Below are 20,490 nucleotides of genomic sequence, written 5' to 3' on the forward strand. Positions count from 1 at the left end.
ACCCCAGGAATGCCCAGCCCTGACCCATCCAGGGTGCGGGGTGGGAAGTGCATTTCCAAAGAGCCCCTCCTTTGGCCTGGCTGTGTGCTGAGGAGCCCCAGGGCAGGGGAGGGCCAAGCAGGTGCTGTCAGTGCCCTTACCTGGCGATGCTCCACTCGGGCTCGATGTGCTGCACCTTGGGGTCATCGATGTACTCGAACAGCAAAGTCCTCTCCAGCTGAGCCCGGTCCACGCTGACAGAGACGGGAACAGCCCCCAGGCCGTGGGCTGAGGGCGCTGACACACAAATGATCTCGTTCATGGATCGCCTGCACGAGAGGGAAACGGGGAGTGTTAATGGGGCTGGTGTAGGGGCAGGTCACAGCCTCTGTCCTGTCCTGGGGCGGGTCACTAAAGGGCTGAGCCATCGGCCAGCCCCAGACTGGTACCTGGGAAGCTCCTGGGATGGGCAGGAGGGTTTGGCACGGGAGGGAGGGTAGAGAGCTCTGCACCGAGCTCTGCCCACCGGGAGAGCAGCGCAGCCTCCCTGAAATCCCTCTTTGTGCCAAACTGCAGCTCCGCATCCCCCTGAACCCGCTGCCTTCTGCTGGGCGTGTGAAAACAGATGGCTGCCTTTTAAATGGGATGCATAAGCTCAGTGAAAAGCCAAATTCTTCCCCTCCCCACTCCACTGCACACACGAGGCTCTTGTAAGCAGCATAATGGCCCCGTGCAGCCCCCGCCGGGGAAGGGCCATGGCACCGGCACCGCTGCCTCGGGCTTTGTCTCCCCATCAGAGCGGGGTGACCTCGGCTCGGCGCTGCCTGGCTGGACACAACAGACCATCTGCTGCCACCAGAGCCCCGGAGAAGGTCGAGGCAGCGGCGCAGTGAAGCACCGTAAGAGCACAAAGGCGCCAGTGGGTGGAGGGATGCAGAAAGGGAATGAGATCTGAGCGTCCAGAACAGAGCTGGGAGGAACCACACGGCTCCTTGGACACTGATCCTACAAGAAGCGCTCCTGCATGAGTGTTCCTACAAGAAGTGTTCCTGCATGGCCCCCGTGGCTGTCCTTCCTGCCCAAACCTGCCCCTGGCTTGCTGAGAAGTCAGTGTTCTTTCCATGGCTGGTTTCGTTTTGGGCTCTCCCAGGGGAGAGGACAGGCAGGTCTGCAGCACCTCACTGCCAGTCGGGCACTTAAATCAAAACCTGGCACTCCGGAATGGGCAACCTTCACCATCCTCACCATCCTCAGGGGCTTGTGGAGGTGCTGGCCGGCTGAGGCTCAAGTGCAGCCGTGTCCCTGCTCCGCTTCCTGCAAAGCTCTGAGTCTGTGCCTGGCAGGGGGACAACGGGTGGTCCTTTTTTGGGGTCCTTACACACTCCTTCCCCCCCCTAAGGAGTATGGGCATTTAGGAGGGCATGGAACAGCAGGTACCACAATGTTCCCAGCTCACACCTGGGCACTTCCACCCCCCACAACCGAGGGAACAGAAATAATCCCCTAAAGAACCCCTAAAACACCTCAAACCAATTGCACTCGGCTGTGTCTGTTGATGCAGCAACACATCCACTGCCCTGCTCCTTTTCTCTCCCTCATCCCATCCTCAGTCTCCACCTTGGTTTAATTTAGCTGCAAAGGCCTCCTTGTGTGAGGGGTGGGATTCTCCTGCCTCTGTGCTGAGTGCTGGAGTGATTCTGTGCAGCCTGATGGGCTACCTGCTCTGCCCTGCCCTGCCTGCTCTGCCCTGCCCTGCCTGCTCTGCTGCCCACCCCAGACCCCGCCGTGCCTGCCCAGCTCTGGCACGGGCTGCAGAGTGATGCAGGGCTGCTGGCAGAGCAGCTCCCGGCTCCCTGTGATCAGCTAATTAGCTTTCTGTGCTATTATTATGTCGTCATGGTGAATCTACCCACTCCTCCGATCAGAGAGGGGAGAATGGGGGAAGCTGTGATTAGAGGGAATCTCATTAGGAGCTGCTTCATCTCATCAGGCTCCCCCACACCCTCGAGTACAATTGAAGTTCATTGCCTCCAAACAGTCCACGGCAAACCAAGTGCACAGCGTGGCCCCACGTGAGGGATGGAGCTGCTCAGTCGCTGCTCTCGCCTTGCTCGAGTTTCTGCTTCCCGCTGCAATTAGAACATCCAGGGAATCCAGAGCTCTTCAAGGCTTTGCAGGGCAGTAGCTGCAGGTTGCCTGAGTAGGATCAGGTGTTTAAGGGATGATGTTACAGGGCTGATCCCACTCTTCTGCTGGTGGTAACGCTGTTCCCTGTCTCCATCTGAGGGAGCAGTTTGGCACCTTTGTTTTGGATGTGGGAGGAGATATTGATGGGTTGTTCAGGACTGAGCTGCACTGGGAGGTCCTGGAATGCCCTGACCTCGCCAGGCACCATCCTGGGATGGATCCAGAACAAGCCCTGCCAATAACCCACTGTGCTCCCCCACCTGAATGCCCACAGCTCCCACATCCAAGAACCTCTCAGGCTTTTGGATGAGAAATTCCCCTCCAGGGATCTTTGCTTTCCCAGAAACTTCCTCAATTCCTCCTGAGTGAGGATCTGGGAGGCAGAATCCCTTTGGACATCGGGTTGGCACCAGGCTGTGCCCACTGCCGGCAGGGTGGGCAGGGCGGGCAGGGCTGTGTACTGATGCACACAGATGTAAACCACACGTCTCTTCTTTAACTAAGCCCCAGGAAAACCCATTAAACCCTGCAAATGTCAACTGTGTGTTCACACTGCTGGGGAAAAAGCAAATTTGCCATTGAAATCCCAGCAGAGATTGATGGCTGTGCAAGTTCCTCAGCAGGACGTGTGAGCAGACCCTCGCCTTGCTCTGCCCTGAGGATCCCACACCATTTTTAGGAGGTCGAGGCACCTGCAGCAGTGGCTGTAATAAAAGCAGTGCAGTGGAAAGAGAAAGGAGATATTTCTTATAAATGTTCCATTTTCTTCAGAGCAGCCGGGCTGGGGGCAGGTACTGATGGCCAATATAAGCCTATTTCCATCACAGTGGTGTTTCGCTGAGATTTTCAGACCAGTTACCATTGGAACAGCATTAAAATGAAATAATGGACAGCACTGACACCGATGAATCCCTCCCTTGCCATGCAAGCCTCCATCACAATAAAAGAGAAGATGGTTTCATGCAATAGAAGAGGGAATGGGAGCCTTAGGGCCTCCCAGATGGATTTTCGCACATTCAGCTCCAGCAGATCCGTGCTGGGACAGGGGCAGGAGGTGCTGCAGGAGCCTGTGCTGGTCTCTTACTCGTGGAATTCGCAGGTCTGGTTTCCCAGGAGCACGGACACGCGGCTGCCAGCCCCGAGGTAGTGGCCGGAGATGGTCACCATGGTCCCTCCCGACTCCGGGCCGCGGCTGGGGCTCAGGAAACTCACGGCTGGAGTCTGCAGGAAGGAAAGGACAAGCTCAGGGCTCCTGCTGCTGCAGGGAGCTGCTGTGGGGGGCTGTGGCAGCAGAGAAGGACATCCCTGAGTGTGTCCAAGGCCAGGCTGGACGGGGTTTGGAGCACCCTGGGACAGAGGAAAGTGTCCTTGCCCATGGCACGGGTTGCACTGGGTCTTTGAGGATCCCTTCCAACCCAAGCCATTCTGTGATTCCATAATCGCTGTTTTGGGGGTGCAAAGCTGAACCCAAATGTTGTGGGAGCCCTGGTTTATTCCCAGGGTGGGCTCTCAATCCTGCAAGCTGGGCTTGTTGACTGGGCCCCCCAAAATTGTGCAACACCAGGGGGAAACCACCAGAAAAAAATGGCAATTCTGGGATTGTCTCCTGGAGCTGAACCCCCTCCATGTGCCACGCTCAGTTCCTGGGGGACACATGTGCTGTCTCCCAGCAGGACACTCACCACGAACATGTACTGCTGCGCTGACTTGGCCGTGAACTCGGGCTTGCACTCTCCGATGCACAGGAGCACTGGGCCGGAGCTGATCCCTGGAAGCGCCTGCCCCATTTCACAGACGATCCTGGAAGCAGAAATGCCGCAGGGAAGCTTTGGCAGGAGGTGCCAGCAGTGCCCTGCACAGCTCCACACTGCCTTTTTTTCTCCTTTCTCTCCCCCCTCCTCTTTAACTTTGATATCTGCCTCTTTGGAAGAAGTTAATTACTGAGTCTATTTTTACCCCATGTAGTAATTTAAAGGGAAAAAAATCAAAATTAGACATAATTATTACAAGCTGTAAACTCCAGAGCAAAGCAGAGCACTAATGGCAATATATTAGCCAGTAGCAAAGTGAGTGCAAAGTCCTCAGAGTAACAGATGAGTTCATTAAGGGAACAGCTCACACTGCAGACTCCCAGTTAATCAAAACTGGAGAAACCGGCTGGGGGATGATAGAGACAGCCCTGGAGAGCAGCTCCTGCTGGGGGACAGGGCTGGCTGCCACAAACACACTCGTGGTGGTCACAGGAGCTTGTCCCCGTGCTCCTGGCGTGGTCCAGCTCAGCCCCGTGGGCACATCCTGAGGCTGGGAAAGCTGCAGGGACAGGGAGATCTGCTGGGCTTAACCATGGCTGATCACTGTGGATGCACAACCCCCAAATCCCAGGGCACAGGGGATGTGTGACACTAGCTGGGGACGGGATCAAGCGGATGCCAGTCGTGCCAGCAGGTTTGGGGGAGGTTTCCAGAGAGGCATCAGCTGGCAGGGCTCTCCAGATGGACCTGAAAGGGGTGGATGCTCCCACAGCAGTGCTGGAAAGATGAATTCAAGAGCATCCCTGCAGGCACTGGGAAGCTGAGGGTGGGAGGAACCTGCCCCAGACTGGAAATCTGAGAGTGGGAGCAACTTGCCTCGGGACTGGAGACTTGAGGATGGGTAATTTGCCTCAGGGATGAAAAGCTGAGGGTAGGAGTAACCAGCCTGAGGCAGGAGGTGCAGTTCCACCCATGATGAGATACCCGTGGGCTCTGACCCCAGGAGAGGGACCTGAGAAAGAGCCAGAGCAGCCTCTGCCTGCTGAGGCTGAAGGAGAAGGAAGCACTCACTCCTCTGCCTATCACACACAAAGACACAAAAGGCCCCAGTTTGGGGAGGCAGCGTTCCAGCTGCCTTCAGCAGCATTAAATTCACTGCAAATAAAACAAAGTAAAATAAAATAAAAGGCGAAGACTAAAGGAAGAAAAGAAGCTGCAGCTCGCCTGCACAGGTGATGCCAGGAGGGCCGATGAAATACACACACACCGGTAAAGAGCTGGAACGTGCACATCCTCATTGCTGCACATCAAAAGGGGTTGCCTAGAGAGATGCTGCCTTTGGAGAGCAGGGATTGAAGCGTCTCGGCTCCGTGCCTTCCTCTGCCACGTGCTCCTCGCTCTGCCTTTCAACCAGACATCGCCCCTGCACCTCTCTGCCTGCTCCTCCCTCACTTCTGCAGACTGGCAGCAGGGAGAGGAGGTCACTCCGAGCTCGGGGCGCGGCAAACAAAGCCTGGGAAGCGGTTCCTGACCCGCCACGGGCAGGAGAAGAGAGGGGAGGTTCTCTCTCCCACAAGGAATCACCGAATACTGAACTCTGCCAGCAAAGCAGCAGCTGCAGCACAGCCCGGGCAGGGAGGGCCGTGGGACGGGGCACAAGTGACCGGGTACACCTGGTCCCCAGTCCCACTAAAAGCCAAATCCCCAGCAGGTACCTTGTTACAAAATGATGCATTCGGCAGAGCTGTAGGGTGCTGATTGCCGGGCTAAGTGGCCCTTTCACCAACATTAACCTAATTGCTGGCTGATAGATTGCGGGGCTGGAGCATATGGCAGAGTCATTACAGTCTTGGAATTCAGTCTGCCCACAGAACCCGTAAGAGGGTCCTTTTATCTGTATTCATCTTTAAAAGGCAGCTCTCATGCTAACGCTTGCTGTTATCTGCCCAGGGTAAATGTTTTAATGATGTTAACAAACTTTGAAAGCTCAAGAGCCGTAATTAGAGTCATGATTATAAAATCAGGGTTTCATACCATCAAAGGGGGATAATTTCATAATCTTCCATCCTTTATTTGAAAAATAAAATATAACAAAGTCCTGCTCAGCAGAACAGCCCCAACTGCTCGCAGTGATGGGGTATTGGTGCCATGGTTGGAGCCGTTCCTGCAGGAACACCAGGCACCCTTCATCCCGTGATCCCAGATCCCCTGGCACTCTGCACTCGCTCTCGCTGCTCCAGAGGGGTCATCAGTGCCCCTTCCGCCGGACAGATGGGGAAAGAACCACAAGGAATGGACAAGCCCCAAACCAAAGCCGCCAGGTGACAGGTCCTGCACTTTGCTGGGGCTCTCAGTGGGAGCCACCAAATTCATTTCCCAGCAGAGGACAACTCCTTTCAGCTGCTCCCGAAGCTGGGGCAGGTCTGTGCTGCTGCGACCACCCGTGGGGTCTTGGCCATCTCCACACTCACAATCCTGCTGCACAGGGCACCGTCCTGCTCCCCAGCAGGAGACGACACAGCCCAAGGGGAGACATCACCTCTTTCTGCTGTCCCACCCAGCACAAATGACCCCCAACACCCCCTGAGCACCTTGGCTACCCCAGCACAGCCCCTCCAGGGCAGGAGAGGAGCGGCTGTCACGCCACGGGGTTTATTCGCTCATCCCCTGTTACAGGCCTATTTTCTAATTTTGGCCTGACATTTTTCTTAGTGAAACAAATGAATTGACTCCAGTGAAGGCCCACTCGGATTAAGGGGCTGTCACCGCCTCGCCTGCCTAACAAATGGCTGCGTGCAGCCGGCGGCGCCGGCGGAATTCCAAGTGGGATGGGGAGCATGGGGAGCGCGGAGGCTCGGTGGCAGCAGCAAGGTGCTCATCAGCAAAGGTGCTTAGCCAAGCAGGAAGGAAACAGAACATTTAATGAAAACTTAAAGGGCTGCTTAACCCCCGCAGGGAGAGTCCAGAGTGTGGGAACATGTGGGAACGTGCAGGAACCCCTCCCCATGTCCACCTCCAGAGCCCTTCCTGCAGGCGCCCAGGTTCTGTGCGAGCTTTTGGCCTCCTGAGCATTGGCTGGAGGTCAGGGAGGAGGCTCTGTGGGGTGCCCAGCCCTGGGGACCCACGGTGGGGACGGGTGAGGGGTCACTCACTGCTCCGCCACGACGTAGTGCTCGGGCAGGGGCGTGCACTGCACCCCGGCCACCTGCACCCCCTGCGCGATCTCCGAGAAGTCCAGGCCCAGGTTCACACCACGGATGGTCACCCTCGTCCCTCCTTCCGGCGGCCCCGACACCGTCAGGATCTGCAGGGAAACAGAACACAGGGAAGTGGAGGTGACATCCCCACCACGCCCGTTCTTCAGCCCCGCCCTGGTTTGGAAACACTTCTGCTTTGAGTGCTGCAGCCTCCTCCTGCTCCTGCTGCCAAACCCAGCCATGGCCACCCCCTCATGGCCCTTCTGGATGTCCTGGAGAAGCCCAAGGATGCTGAAATCTATCTGTGCCGTGCTCCAAGAGAGGACTCTGAGGTCCCTGAGCTGGCCAAGAGGAGTGGGCAATGCCATTCCCCCGAAATCCTTCCAGAAGGATAAACCTAGCTCCTATCTTCTCTGTCCAGAAGAGGGTAAGTCACCTTCCAGAAGCAGCCTGGTGCTTGGGAGAACTTTACTTTCTGCTTTGGCTGTTCTCTGAATGTTAATGTCACATTTTATTAGTGACTTGGCACCTCGAATGACTTAAAAATGTTAAAGGGTGAGGTGTGTGCTTTCAAGCTGCCTGTTTATAGCCCGCCTCAGCCATAACCATCCCTGCTTCCCCGGACCTGCATTAAGGACAATCTCCTCTTCAATTAGGAGTATAAATTTCAATAATGCATAGTCACAAAATTTGGGCCCAGGACTCTCAGACAGTTATCCTGAATCTGCCACCGCTCTGCTGTTGCTCTTGGGTGAGTTTCTCATCTTCCCCGTGCTGCAGCTGTTATTAATAAATAAACACAATCCATAATAATGCTATTTAATTAATTTAATGGATAAATCTTGTTTACGCTTCTTTGTTCCACCCTCGTCTTTGGCAAAAAAACTTGAGCTCTTCAGAGCCTTTCCCTTGCTGTTCCCAGATGGATGCTTGGTTTTCTCCACCTTCTTAGGAGTGAGTGAGGGAGGTGGCCGAACACCAGTCCCACCAGGACAGCACGTCGCAGTGACCTGTCCCACAGCAGCCCTCGTGGGACATCCCTGTCCTCATCACAGTTGGTTCCAACTTCCCCAAAGGCATCTCCAAAAAGACATCTGAGATCTTCAAGATGGAATCCCGCCATCCCCACTAAACCAGGTGCCACATCCATGTGGTTTTTGAACCTTCCAGGGTGACTCCACCACTTCCCTGGGCATTCTGTCCCATTTTTGGCCACACGTGCTGAGGTTATTCCAGCTCCAGGCACCCGGCGGAGCCACCAAGCCCCCCCCTCCTTCCTCCACATCCTTTAATTCCCACCTCCCTCTCCCCTCCACCGCCTGACGGAGGTTTTTAATTTATTCACCACGCACTGCCTGTTGTGCTCCTGTTCCCTGTAACTCACACCATGGCCTGTCTTGTATCATTTAGCTCTGGGAAGCTCGACGTGCCCATAAACCCACTACAAAATCAAGCTGGATTGTGTTACACCGAGTCCTGGAGGCCTGGTAGTGTTTACATCACTGGTTGGGAATCACCTGAACTTGGCACTTCACGCACTTGACAGTTACAGCTGTCCTTTGCAGCTCTGGATGATGTTAAAATGCATTTACTGGAGCACTTACTCTGCTGGGCTCGTTGTCTCATCACTGCTCAGGAAAGAGTCACCGCTTGCCATTTCCTGACCTGAGCAGAACCAGCGGGGCCAAGCGGCCTCCCCGAACAAAGCCGAGCTGATGCTGTATTTAAAAAATGTCCTGACCTGGAAAATCCCCAATATGGAGCTCCACTCGACCTAGATTTAGTGGCCACTAATTGAACAGTTTTGAAGTAACTGTGCCATAAAGCAGCCCCAGGGTTAGAACAGATGCATTCAATTAATTACAGCTGGAGAGATTCAGTCAAAATCACAGAAAGAAGATAAGTCTTAAAGGTCCCGGTGCACCCAGAGCTGGGGACCCTCTGAGCAGCATCCCTGGGCTTCTCCTTGGGGTGAGGATGAGGCACCTCCAGCACAGCCAGCCCATGCTCTGCCTTAATCCCAGCTGGGCTGTGCTGGGAGCTGCCCAGGCTGCTGGGCTGCCAGCCCCAATTTCTGATCCGAGACAGACAGGATTAGCAAGAAATATTCCCCAATTTCAAGAAAATCACTTCACTAGACTGGCTTTTCACTTAGAGCTCTGTGGAGGATGAAAGGGACTTGCAAAGGGCAGCTGAGGAAAAGCAAGGCCATTACCAGGAATTGGATATTTGCTGTTTAGCAATCTGCACCTCTGCTGTGGGAGGCAGAATTACTCTGAGCAGGTCATCTCTCCCCACTGCAGGAGAGAAATCCCAATCCAGCCCCTGTAATAATGCTGGGAAGGATTGATCAGGTGTGCAGCACTGGGTTATTCATAAAAAGGGTTGGGTACAGGGATGGGGGAGTGGGTGGCAGGAGCTCGGTCACCCTCACACCCCGTCCTTGATGAGGGAGGGGACAGAAATGCTCCAGAGCACTTCTCTTATTGCTGCCTTTTACTTGAAACCAGGGTAGGGACCCCCAAGGCTGGAATCCAAGGGATCCCCGAGGCTGGAGTCCAAGGGATCCCTGTGGTTGGGATCCAAGGATCCCAGGGGTCCGGGAGCCCCAGCCCAGTGCTAGAACCCCTCCCCTCCCCAGCCTGCAGAAGACACTGCTCCAGCAATGAGGGGTGAATGTTCTCAGTGTCACGTCTTGCTGCTTGAATCGCTGAGAGTTTCTGACATGAAGCAACATTTCGCCTGCAGAAGAAGCCAGTGAGGAGCCAGGGAGAGCTGGGGCCGGGGCTGGCTGGGAGCTGCTGGGGCCTTCCCTGCAGAGCTGGAGGGGAGCCACGAGCCCTGCACAGCAACCCCTGGGCATCTGTTCAGGTGCGGAGAGAGCACCCAATCAATGGCACAGCCCCCGCCCCCTCCCCAAACCTCATCCACCTTCATCCTCGTTGTGCTTTTCTCCTCCTGCTCTAAGCTCTGGATCCCAGCTGATGAGCCCAGCGGGGAAGCGGCACATGAGCATTGTCATCCCGGCATGATCCCTCCTTGTCTCTGCCTCAGCTGATGGCACATTCAGAACCTAATTGTTATCTCAGCAGAGCAACTCCATTATTCAGCCTGACACTGCCCCCCCTTCAGCTGTTTGTTGCGCTGATGTTATATTAATGAGGCCTGCAAATAAATGAATAGGAGATCAGAGCGCCGCTTGTTCGCCAGAAAACTGATTTTTATTTATTTATTGCTAAGGCCACAGACCGGCTGGAAGTTTTGAGCTGCTGAGGGGACATTGCTGGGGAGGGCTGGGCCTCTCACTCAGTGAAAGGACTGCAAATACCCCACTGCTCATTTACTTTTAGAACCATTAAAACACAATCTCTTCTTATTTATGCATCCCCCGAAGGGACTGGCGCCTGGGAGCCAGGCCCTTGACCTCAGGCTTGTCACAAAGAGTGAACCTGGCCAGATGAAGCAAAAGGAGTGGGAAACAGCCCATATTAAAGGCTCTTTTAGTCTGGGTAATCCAGGCTGCAATGTGAGCTTCAGCATGAGAGCAAACCCTGCTCCCCAGTCCTGTCACTGCTGGTGGCCAAGGGATGGAGGATGTGCCACCAGTGCCAGCTCTGGACCTGCCAGGGGCAGGTCAGTCCCAGCAGGGCAGGGTGGCCACCCAGCCGTACAGCTCTGCAGCACTGGGCACTGCAACGTGGTACCAGAATCCTGAGAAAACTCAGATGTCGGGAAAGGACCCAACAGCAACAAAAGCCGTGAAGGTCTCATGGTCTCCTCCACAATCTCCCTCTCAGGGCTGAGACACAGACCTGGAGTCAAGAAATCTGTATCAGCAGAGCTCTGCTCTTTTCTCCTTGGACAGAGCCCAAAAGTATTGCTTTCAAGTTGGACAGTGATAAAACACTTGGTGGCAGTGCCCTGCCTGCAGCCAGCTGCCAGAGCCAGCCTGGCACTGCTCACATGCAAGTCACTTGGTGGCTGGAGCACAGCATTTTTCCCTTCTCTGCTTAGCTCAAGGAGGGACAGATAAATAATTCCAAGATTTCTTCAACTTGACAACTTTCTGCCTGCTTTATGGGGAAGCAAATCTCAGTAGAGGCTGTTTTGCTTCTCGTAGCATAACCTTGTGCAGCAGAACAGCACTCGGGCAAGAGAAGTTTGGGTTCTGCCCACTGGCAGGGCAAGGGGAATAGCCAGGGAAGCCTTTAAGGTTCATTTAATCTCTTGGTAGGACAGCTGGGACTGGGAAAACAAAGACACCAACCAAACAAGGAAAGGACAGGCTTCCAAGCCTTTTTATGTTTCCCATCTCTGCACAACCAGCCCCAGCACCTCTCCTGCCCCTCAGCAGCTCCACCCTGCCTGCACAAGAGAAAAACCTGCCCAAGAGAGGTACAGCACTGCTGGACAGGTCTAAGGCAGAAATACCAAAAGTCTGGTGACATCCCTGAGGATGGATGGACCCTCCTCAGCACCATCATCCTCCAGGCAGCCCCAGCCAGCCCTGACACAGCAGCAGCCTCTGTGCTTCCTCCTCTCCTCTATAAAAAGGAGGTTGATGCTTCCTTCCCCTGGGATCTGAGCCAGTTTAGTTAAACCAGTGTAGAAACTAATTTAATTTAAGAGGAAACTTCCACACTCACTTGGGTTCTGATTCAGCTGGCAGATTTTGGGTGCTGAGCGGCCCTGCCACGAGCGTTGGTGTAACAGACAACTCTGATCCAACTCTGTTACACCTTTTGCAGCGTGGATGCACAGCTAGGGCAAGGGAGGCTTTTCTGGGGGATTTAATTAACCGAGAAACCCAAACCTTCCTTCATTCCCACCTGATAGAGTGTCACTCCTCACAGCAGCGTTAACAGAGCGAGTGTAGTTTCACTGGTGAAAATGCTCCTGGGACACATTTTGCATCCCTCAGTGGGCTGAACAGAAACATCAGAAGCATCAACTCCAGACTAATTAGCTCCCTGGTTAAATTAGCATTCCCGCAGCAGTCCGTGGCGGTCACCCCGGCGCGGGTGGCACGGCTGGTGAGTGCCAGCTGCCCGTGGGCACACCTGGCCACATGCCAGCAGTTTCCCAGACAGCACTGGAGCGTTTTATCCCTGTTTCTCAGGGCCGGGTGGATTTTGGCCAGCACAGAGACAGCCCAGCGGCCGCGGGAGGAGCGGGGGCGGGGAGCGCGGCCTCACCTCGGTGATGCGCGGGTTGGAGCACTTGACGTTGTGGCTGGACCAGTCGAGCCAGGGCTGGGCGCCGGGGGAGCCGCAGTGGGGCCGCAGGGTGCACTTGGCCTCGCCGCTGCACCAGCCACACTCGAACTTGGGGTCGGCCTTGAGGCACAGCCCGCAGCTCTCGCGCTGCGCCGCGCACTTGTACAGGTGCACTGCGGGGAGAGGGTGGGAGAGCAGGGAGGGTCAGGGACCGAGAGATTCCCCTGGATGCAGCTGGGATTGAGAAGGGTCAGGGACTGAGAGATTCCCCCTGGGATGCAGCTGGGATTGAGAAGGGTCAGGGACTGAGAGATTCCCCCTGGGATACAGCTGGGATTGAGAAGGGTCAGGGACCGAGAGATTCCCCCTGGGATACAGCTGGGATTGAGAAGGGTCAGGGACCGAGAGATTCCCCCAGGATGCAGCTGGGATTGAGAGAGTCCCCTGGGATACAGCTGGGATTGAGAGATTCCCCTGGGATACAGCTGGGATTGAGAGATTCCCCCAGGATGCAGCTGGGATTGAGAGATTCCCCCAGGATGCAGCTGCTCCTGGACTTGCCCGCCACAGCACGAGCTCGGCTTTGGCTCCCCAAGCCGCAGGTGCCCCTGCACAGGTGGATTCCTGCACAGCCAAGGCAGTGGCAGTGGGGCTCAGAGAGCAGCACCAGCAGTGCAGGGAGCTGCTCTCCTCCTCAGGGGGATCCTCAGGGGTCACAATGCCTCTGCCCCAACAGCCCCTCTCCAGCCCCCCACCACCATGACCTGAAGCCAATTCAAGCAGATTTTACCTTTCAGATTCTCTGGGTTGTCAATGACGAAGTTCCCGTTCCAAACCACGGCAAAGTCCACTGCCAGGTTGCTGATGTCCATCCCATCATAGAGGTACTGCAGGGGAAGATCCACAACGAAATGCTTGGGGAGACAACACTCACAGACAAAGAAGGCTTTTTTGAAAGAAACCATCCTTATTCTCTGCTTAAAAACATCTGCTGGTGCCTCAGACACCACACTTTTACACTTCATCTCCAGGGTTCTGCTTTGAGTCCCTTCTCCTCACCAGGAAGAGATAATTAAATCAGGTCTAGTCCTTGCGAGAGGTAACAGATTAATTATTCCACTCGCAGTGGTTGCTTTCGTCACTCAGTCTCTGGTTTAGCAACACAGCCCCTCCAGTTCACCAGGCTGGGACTGGTGCCTTCAGGCTGTTTCTTGCCCAGTTCGTGCACCCCAGTGTGACTGAGAGCTGGGAAATCCCACTGGGACCTTTGCTGGTGGAATAGGAACAGCTGAGCAAAAATAGCTGGTGCAGAGCCCCAGCCACTGCTTCAGCCTGCTCTGCGATAGCGCTGGCTTGAATTATTCCCCTTCCTATGGACATCCTGGGGGCCGTGGCTGAGTGAAGCTGGATGCTTCAGCTGAACTCCCAGTGAACGCTGAAATTCCCATTATCACACCCAGCACTGGCGAGGCCTCACTCTGCTGCTCTCTTTAGGTCAACCAAGAGCTGCTAAGACGACTTAAAAAGGTGAGTGAGCATTGCCATCCTCTCTGGGATGAGGGAAGGGTGATTTCAGCAAGGCAGACTGCTCTGCCTGTCCCTGGGCAGGAGTTGTGCAGTTTTAACTCACATTTGACTGTACTGGTTCACCCTGCCTGGGTTTTACTGAGCTGGTGTGGAACAAGAAGCTGTGAGTCCAGAATGGCCCTTACATCCTTCCCCTACCACTTCCTGTCAGCCTAACAGCAGTGAAAGTGCTTCTCTAATGCTTATAAATCACTCTGGATAGGAAAAGTACCGTATACTATTAATACATTTATTATCCACCAAGCTGCGAGGCCCAAAGACGGCCAGCAATGTATAAATATCCAGTAAAATTTTTAAAAATTCAGAACTTCATTAACAATTTAAGACCATCTGCGCTGAATATTCAAGCGGACCCTGTTCTGCTGCCTAAAACAAACTGACTGTGCCCTGTTTGCCCAGGGCCCTTCCCGAGCACATGGTGAGCAGAGGAAGGGCCACGCTTGTCCCTGCTCGTCCCCCAGCTGCGAAGGGCCACAGGAGACCCAAACGTGGGCTGTGGATCAGCTGTGCGTTTGCCATTTGCGTTCTGGCAGCCCCAGGTACCCACCAGGGTGACTCTGGGGTGCCCTGGGGTCCATGGCAAGGCTGAGCCCCGTCCTGTGGAGGGGGATTATCCTCCCCTGCTCCTCGGGCAGCATCGCTGCGGAGATTCCCCTCTCCCCGCCGTGCTCTGCTCCTCCCCTGGCAGTCTCCCTTTCCCCCTCCTTCCTTCCCTGCTCTCCAGCACTGCTCTATTCATCCAGCCACCGTGACCTGGAACTCGACAGCTCCCCGATAAGGGGTCTGTGATTCTCCTTATCTGCCGGTGTGGGAATTAGCCTGCCTTAACACCCTCTGCATTCCTTCCTGCTCCTCCCCTTCCCCCGGCTGACCCCCCACCGGCAGCCAGGGGACTCCAGATAAGGGATCTCCTCCCCGTGACTGAACCCCTCGTGGGCATTCTCCCACCTGGGATTCAGGATTAGAGACTTCCCACCCTCCCCGCGGCTGTTTGGAGCTGACACTCCCTTTCCAAAGGTTCCCCCCCGCTCTCACCGAGCTGTTCTGGCACTGCACGCTGGAGCTGTTGAAGCGCAGGGCGGGCACCCTGTGGATGATGCCCTGGATGCTGAGCACACACTCGTAGCCCCTCTGCCCCGACTGGGGCTGGGGCAGGTTCCTGGCCTTCAGCGTGATGGGCTTCACCTCTCCCACCGGGATCAGGATCTCCTCCGTGGGGAAGAGCTGGGGGCAGTCCTAGGAGGCAATGAGAGACGTGCGGGGTTAAGGGTGGGCTGTGGTGGAGCTGCAGCTGTGACCTGGTCTCGGGCCACCTGCTCTGGTGGCAGGGCCGATGTCCCAGCACATCCCCAGCGCCCAGGGCCTGCCACTCCCCAGTCCAGCTGCAGGTGAAGTGCAGGGACACAGAACCCCCTGTGCCCCGGGGCTGGCACTGATGTCCTCGCTGCAGCTGCACAAGGAGGAACACCCTCTCTGGGGACAAATCCAAGGTGTCCTCCCCGCTCTGAGCTTCCCCCGGGTTTTATCTGCGGAGCCAGCATCTCCTGCTGTACCCTCCTGAGGAGCACAGCCCCTTATCAGCTGCTCCAGCCCTGCCGAGCCCCCTGCTCTGGGAGGGGACAGGCTGCTCCCAGCCACGGGGGCTTCTCCTAATCCCATTTCACCCCTCAGACCCCTCGTGCTGTGGAGTGAGATGGATCAGCCCAGGGTGTGCTTCCCTCTCACCACCAGGCACTGTTCTGCTCTGCTTTATCTCAGTAAAATTAGGCCAAGGTGCCATTCATTTCTGAGGTGACATTAAGTTCTACTCTGTCTGCTCTCACTCCTCTCCATGCTCCAACACCTCCTGCCTTCCTGAACCGCCCACCAGCTCCCGTGGCTGGCAGTGTTCTCCTCAGCCTGGGTGGGATTTGTGCCTCTGCCAGCTGGGTGGGCAAAGCATCCGACCTGAACTGCCCCTTCTATCTCCACATCACAGAGTGCTTTGTATGCGAAGGGACCATAAAAATCATTCCTGGAAGTGTCCAAGGCCAGGTTGGATGGGATTTGGAGCAATCTGGGATAGTGGAAGGTGTCCCTGCCCACAGCAGGGGGTGGGATGAGATGATTTTCAAGATCCCTTCCCATCCAAACCATCTGTGATCCCATGAAACACCATTCCACAGAAGAACAGATCTCCAGTTCCCCCCAAACACAAACTGAATGTCCAAATGAAACCCTGAGATGGACCACAAAAAACAACTTAGCAGCACCTGGTAACTTTGTGACACCCCTCCCATGAGATCTCAGCATCCCAAACATTACCTCTGCACGGCACACTGGGAAATACAATTTTTCTTCAATTTCTACACCAGGAACTGCACCACGCTGAGACAAAGGCTCTGACCATCAGCAGTATTTACATTCTGCTCAGCTCTGATTTGCTTTGATCTAATGGAACAAGGTACCTAAGTACCTGTGAGTACCTGACACGGAATGATTAATCCTGAGCTAAAGCAGGAGTTTAGAACGAACACCCTGACATCTCCATCTCTGTTCCTTCTGCCAAATCCCAGACTGGCACCCCGAGCCCTCTGCCCCCCAACCTGGGGATGAAAGGAAATCATCCTGATGGCAATGCCAGGACAGCCATCCTGCCCAGGATCCCGCTAGCACAGTGTGTCCAGGGGGAACATCCCCCCCTCCCCAGCCCAGGCTCCCGCTCCAGCTCCAGCCAGGGCCAGGGGAAGTTGTTTCACCAGTGGCTCAAGTGAGCAGTAAATGAGGAACAGACGCTCCCTTGGTCTGGAGGAGCCACTAACTTAAACTGCAGCCTCATAAACCTTTTTAGTGGCACTTTTCCTTATATATATTTTATTTTATTTCTAACAGGGACTTTCACGGATTAACAGCCAAGAGTGATTTCAAACTCCATCAGCCAGCAAGCTGTGCTGGGGAGGGAAGGGAAGGCCTTTCCTGCAGTGGAGTGGGTTCGCAGGCTGGAAGGGAATGGCATTCCCAGCTTCCCACTGGCCCTGGGGCTGTGGATCCCACCCCAGCTCACCACCAGCACACTCTGAGGACTCATGGCATTTTCCACCCCCTGCCAGCTCTTCCAAGCTGACTCTGCACACTCATTCCTTCCTCTCCTTACACACCACACGCCTGTGCCACCTTCCACTCAACACCTGCCTGCATTTCAGGTTTTGAATTTCACCTCAAAGTCACATCGAGCACTGACAGGAGACAAGTGACTCTGCTCCAGAGAGGGGCCCAGCCCCACGGAGCGCCCGTGGTTTGGAAGGAAAAGCAGCCTGGAGCTGCAGAGTCCTTTACCCCGCTATGACTGAAAACAAAAAATCTCCACGCGCCTCACCAGTGCGAGAACTTCAGTGCACAGTCCTGAAAATAATGAATATGTTATGGACCATTATCCTTCCTGGCCAGCGCCATCCGTGAGGCGCCTGCTAAGGAAGGGCTCCTGCCTCTCCAGGCACGGGAGAGGACTCCTGTTCCCAGATCTGCTCTCTGGTGCTGAAAACGTTGGTAGCAAAATCTGTTCTGCCATCATTAGAGACAAAGTGGGACAAAATAGATTTTTTTTTTTTTTTCATTCCTTTGGTTCCAGTGGAAGGAAAATGTCACATTGGGATTGTGAGGAAAGCAAGGCGGGCGCAGCCTGAGCAGAAGCAAGGCAGCCCCTCTGTGCTGGCTGACAGCTGCAGTGATCACACTAATAAGGGATCCACGTTTTGGGATGGAGAGATCTGTAGGAAGATGCCAGACTCTGGAAAACCCAGGATGCTCATGGGGAGCCACACTGCTGCGGGCAGTCGCTGCTGTATTTCTCAGCTGAGCGAGGGGAGCCGCGGGAGCTGCCAGGGCTGGTCAAGGGTTTGGGTTGGCTCAGACCCTGCACGTGCTCTGGAGCCCCTGTGAGCCATTTTCAACCTCAGTGCTCAGCTTTCAGGGATTTTTTCTTTGCCATTTGTTTTTTAAATTGCTGCCGCAGTAATATGCACCCATGGCCCTGGACAGCCATGTCCCTGCACCCCAAATCCCTGCACAGCCACAGCCTTGCACCCTAAAACCCTACAAACCCACATCCCTGCACCCCAAATCCCTGCACAGCCACATCCCTGCACCCCAAATCCCTACAAACCCACATCCCTGCACCCCAAATCCCTGCACTCCCACATCCCTGCACACACAGCCCTGCTCACAGACCTTGTGTGGGGGTTTTGGCTCTCACATGGGTGCTGCTGCAGGAGAACAGCCTGGCAGCGTGGTTTGTCCCTCCACCACCTCTCCCAGCTGCTCCCTGGCTGTAAAGCCACTTTGCAGACAAATTATTTTGTTAGGGGTTTATCATCAGCTTCAGCAGTGCCTCAGTCAGTGCTGATTCCCTTCAGAGGAATTTCGTGATGAACTGGGAAGGGGTTGGCAGCACCAGCCCTGCTGCTGGGGCCAGAGCTGTGGCCAAGATCCCTCGTGTCCCTGCTTTGTCAGGCTCAGCCTGGGTGCCCCATTCCGCGTTTCCGCCCCAGGAAGAGCGAAACACCCAGAAAACACCGAATAGAGGTGATGGAATACACAATTTGTTCCATAATCAGTTTACTTTGTTTTTTAATTCATGAGCGGTAAATCCTGCAGCGAGTTAGGAAGGCCATTATTGCCTCCTCTCACTAAACAAACACGCAGAATCCTCTCATTATCCTCCTTGACTTCCCTCCGCCAGAATAAACACGGATCAGATCTGCTGGAGGAAGACAAGGCTCCGATGCCTGAGTGGCACAGACTCTTGGGGAATATTCTGCCTGTGAAGTAGCAGCACACACAATTTACAAAGACATTTTATGCTTCTCCAACACTTTTTAGCCTCAAAGACTCTAAGGTCTATAAATACCTTAAAGACTCGCATTCTGCAGCTGTCTCTGGAGCAGAACAGAGCACCCATGGTTATTATTTGTGTTTAACCGAGCAGTTTTAGTAGGTCAAACCTCCTTGCTCTTATTTGGAAAAAAAAATTGCCTAGAAATGGCAGGCAATTCTTCTGACTACGGGATTTAGCCCAAATGGCAGAAAATAGACTGGTTTTGTACTGTTCATCTTCAAAAAACCCCCACAAACTCTCCACAAATGTTAACTTGCTGCACATATTTTGAAGTTATAAACATAACCCAATCTGGCACGTGAATGTAAACCCCTGGTTCGCAGTTGTGTTCCCAATGATATAAATTACAGTCCCTGTCACTCATGGAAACACATTATCCTTCATTTATGCCACTGGAAAGGAGAGCAGACCCTGTTCCTTAGAAACCAGACATGAAAGAAAAGCAGCTGGAGCCAAGCCTGGTAAATTCCTTCCCCACACCATTAGTCCTGAGCTCCGGGCACGTGCTGTAACCTGGGTCTTCTCCATTAATTTGGGAGGCAGGCGGATATTTACAGCCATGGAAAGGCTGGAGGGAATCATTCCCTGCTGTAAACAACCCTTTGTGTGCCAGAGGTGAGGACAGGAGCCATTCCCTGGGGACAGGTTACAGGCAGGAACATCTCCCTCTGCTCCCTGCAGCTCTTCCCCGTGCGGCTCCTTCCCTCCAAACACCAAACATCCACACCGCGGATGGAAAAGGCATTGCCACTGCTCAGAGCTGGGGTAGTTTTGCTGAAACCGGGCTTTTTGTTCCTATTTCAGGCAAAGGCATCTCCCCAAAGTCAGGTGTGACCCAGCAAAGTCATTGGCTGGCTTTGGTGGCCTGAGATGTGGCTCTGAGTCACCTCCCGCACATCTCAGCTCTCCTGGGATGGGGATTGGCAGGACAGGCACGAGGGTGGGTTGATTTCGATTGGTGTCCTTCAAGGCACATCGAGCAGCACTCAGCACCCAAGGGCACAGCCAGGGGCAAGGGCGTTGCTCTGACATCAGTGGGAATTTAAAGGAGTCACAACGGAGCCGGAATCTGGCTCGGCACCGAACTCCCCGAATCTGGAACTCTCCGTCCCCAGATCAGCAGCCCTCCTGTGAGAATGGCATTATCAGCACACACTGGACATCAAAGAGGGATGGGCCCCACATTCTGGGGAGCTAAGAGGATTTATTTGGTTCGAGCTCTCCCTGGGATGGGGTGTAAGGATGCGTTTATGTATCCACATTTCTCCTCCTCTGGAAATTTCAAACATTTAGAGAGAGACATCATAAAACCTCAGACACACACAAACCCAACCACATCAGACACATTGAAATCACATCATTGGCTTGATCTGGAGCTGTGTAAAGTGGGCCAATCAATGCTCCACACCCACGAGAATCTCTTGGAGAAATCCTGGTTTAGTGGGAGCAAGGTCTGAGCAGGCACCTTCTGCTGACAATGAAGCCTCTGGCCAAGAACAGGATGGGAAAATAATTGCCTACCTAATTAGGAACTCCTAAAGAATTGGGTACCTGGAAATGGACACCTCAGAGGAGCTGGGTTCCCCCATGTCAGAAATTCCCATGAGGGAGGATAGCAGGAACAGCCAGCTCCGTCCTGCAAGTTCCCTCTGCTGTAAAGGCTGTGAAGGGCTCTGTATTCATTGACTGGTGACCCCAAA

At 54.6% G+C, this 20,490-nt stretch overlaps 1 protein-coding gene across 3 annotated transcripts in view; it reads right to left on the bottom strand.

The window, feature by feature from the left end:
* The window catches only part of PLXNA2 (plexin A2), a 145,216-nt gene that overhangs the window by 29,123 nt on the left and 95,603 nt on the right, over positions 1-20,490 (bottom strand). For all 3 annotated transcript variants that reach the window (XR_004244347.1, XM_032132796.1, XM_032132798.1), the window contains exons 10-16: positions 14,953-15,153; positions 13,121-13,217; positions 12,310-12,503; positions 7,070-7,221; positions 3,849-3,966; positions 3,251-3,387; positions 141-308 (exon numbers count right to left, since the gene is read on the bottom strand). Coding sequence is in view for 2 of the 3 variants with exons in the window: in XM_032132796.1 (XP_031988687.1) it covers positions 141-308; positions 3,251-3,387; positions 3,849-3,966; positions 7,070-7,221; positions 12,310-12,503; positions 13,121-13,217; positions 14,953-15,153 (1,067 nt within the window). In the remaining variant the exon portion in view is untranslated. The remainder of the gene's footprint in view (positions 1-140; positions 309-3,250; positions 3,388-3,848; positions 3,967-7,069; positions 7,222-12,309; positions 12,504-13,120; positions 13,218-14,952; positions 15,154-20,490) is intronic.

Source organism: Corvus moneduloides, chromosome 24 (genome assembly GCF_009650955.1).
Source record: "Corvus moneduloides isolate bCorMon1 chromosome 24, bCorMon1.pri, whole genome shotgun sequence".
Lineage (NCBI taxonomy): Eukaryota > Metazoa > Chordata > Aves > Passeriformes > Corvidae > Corvus > Corvus moneduloides.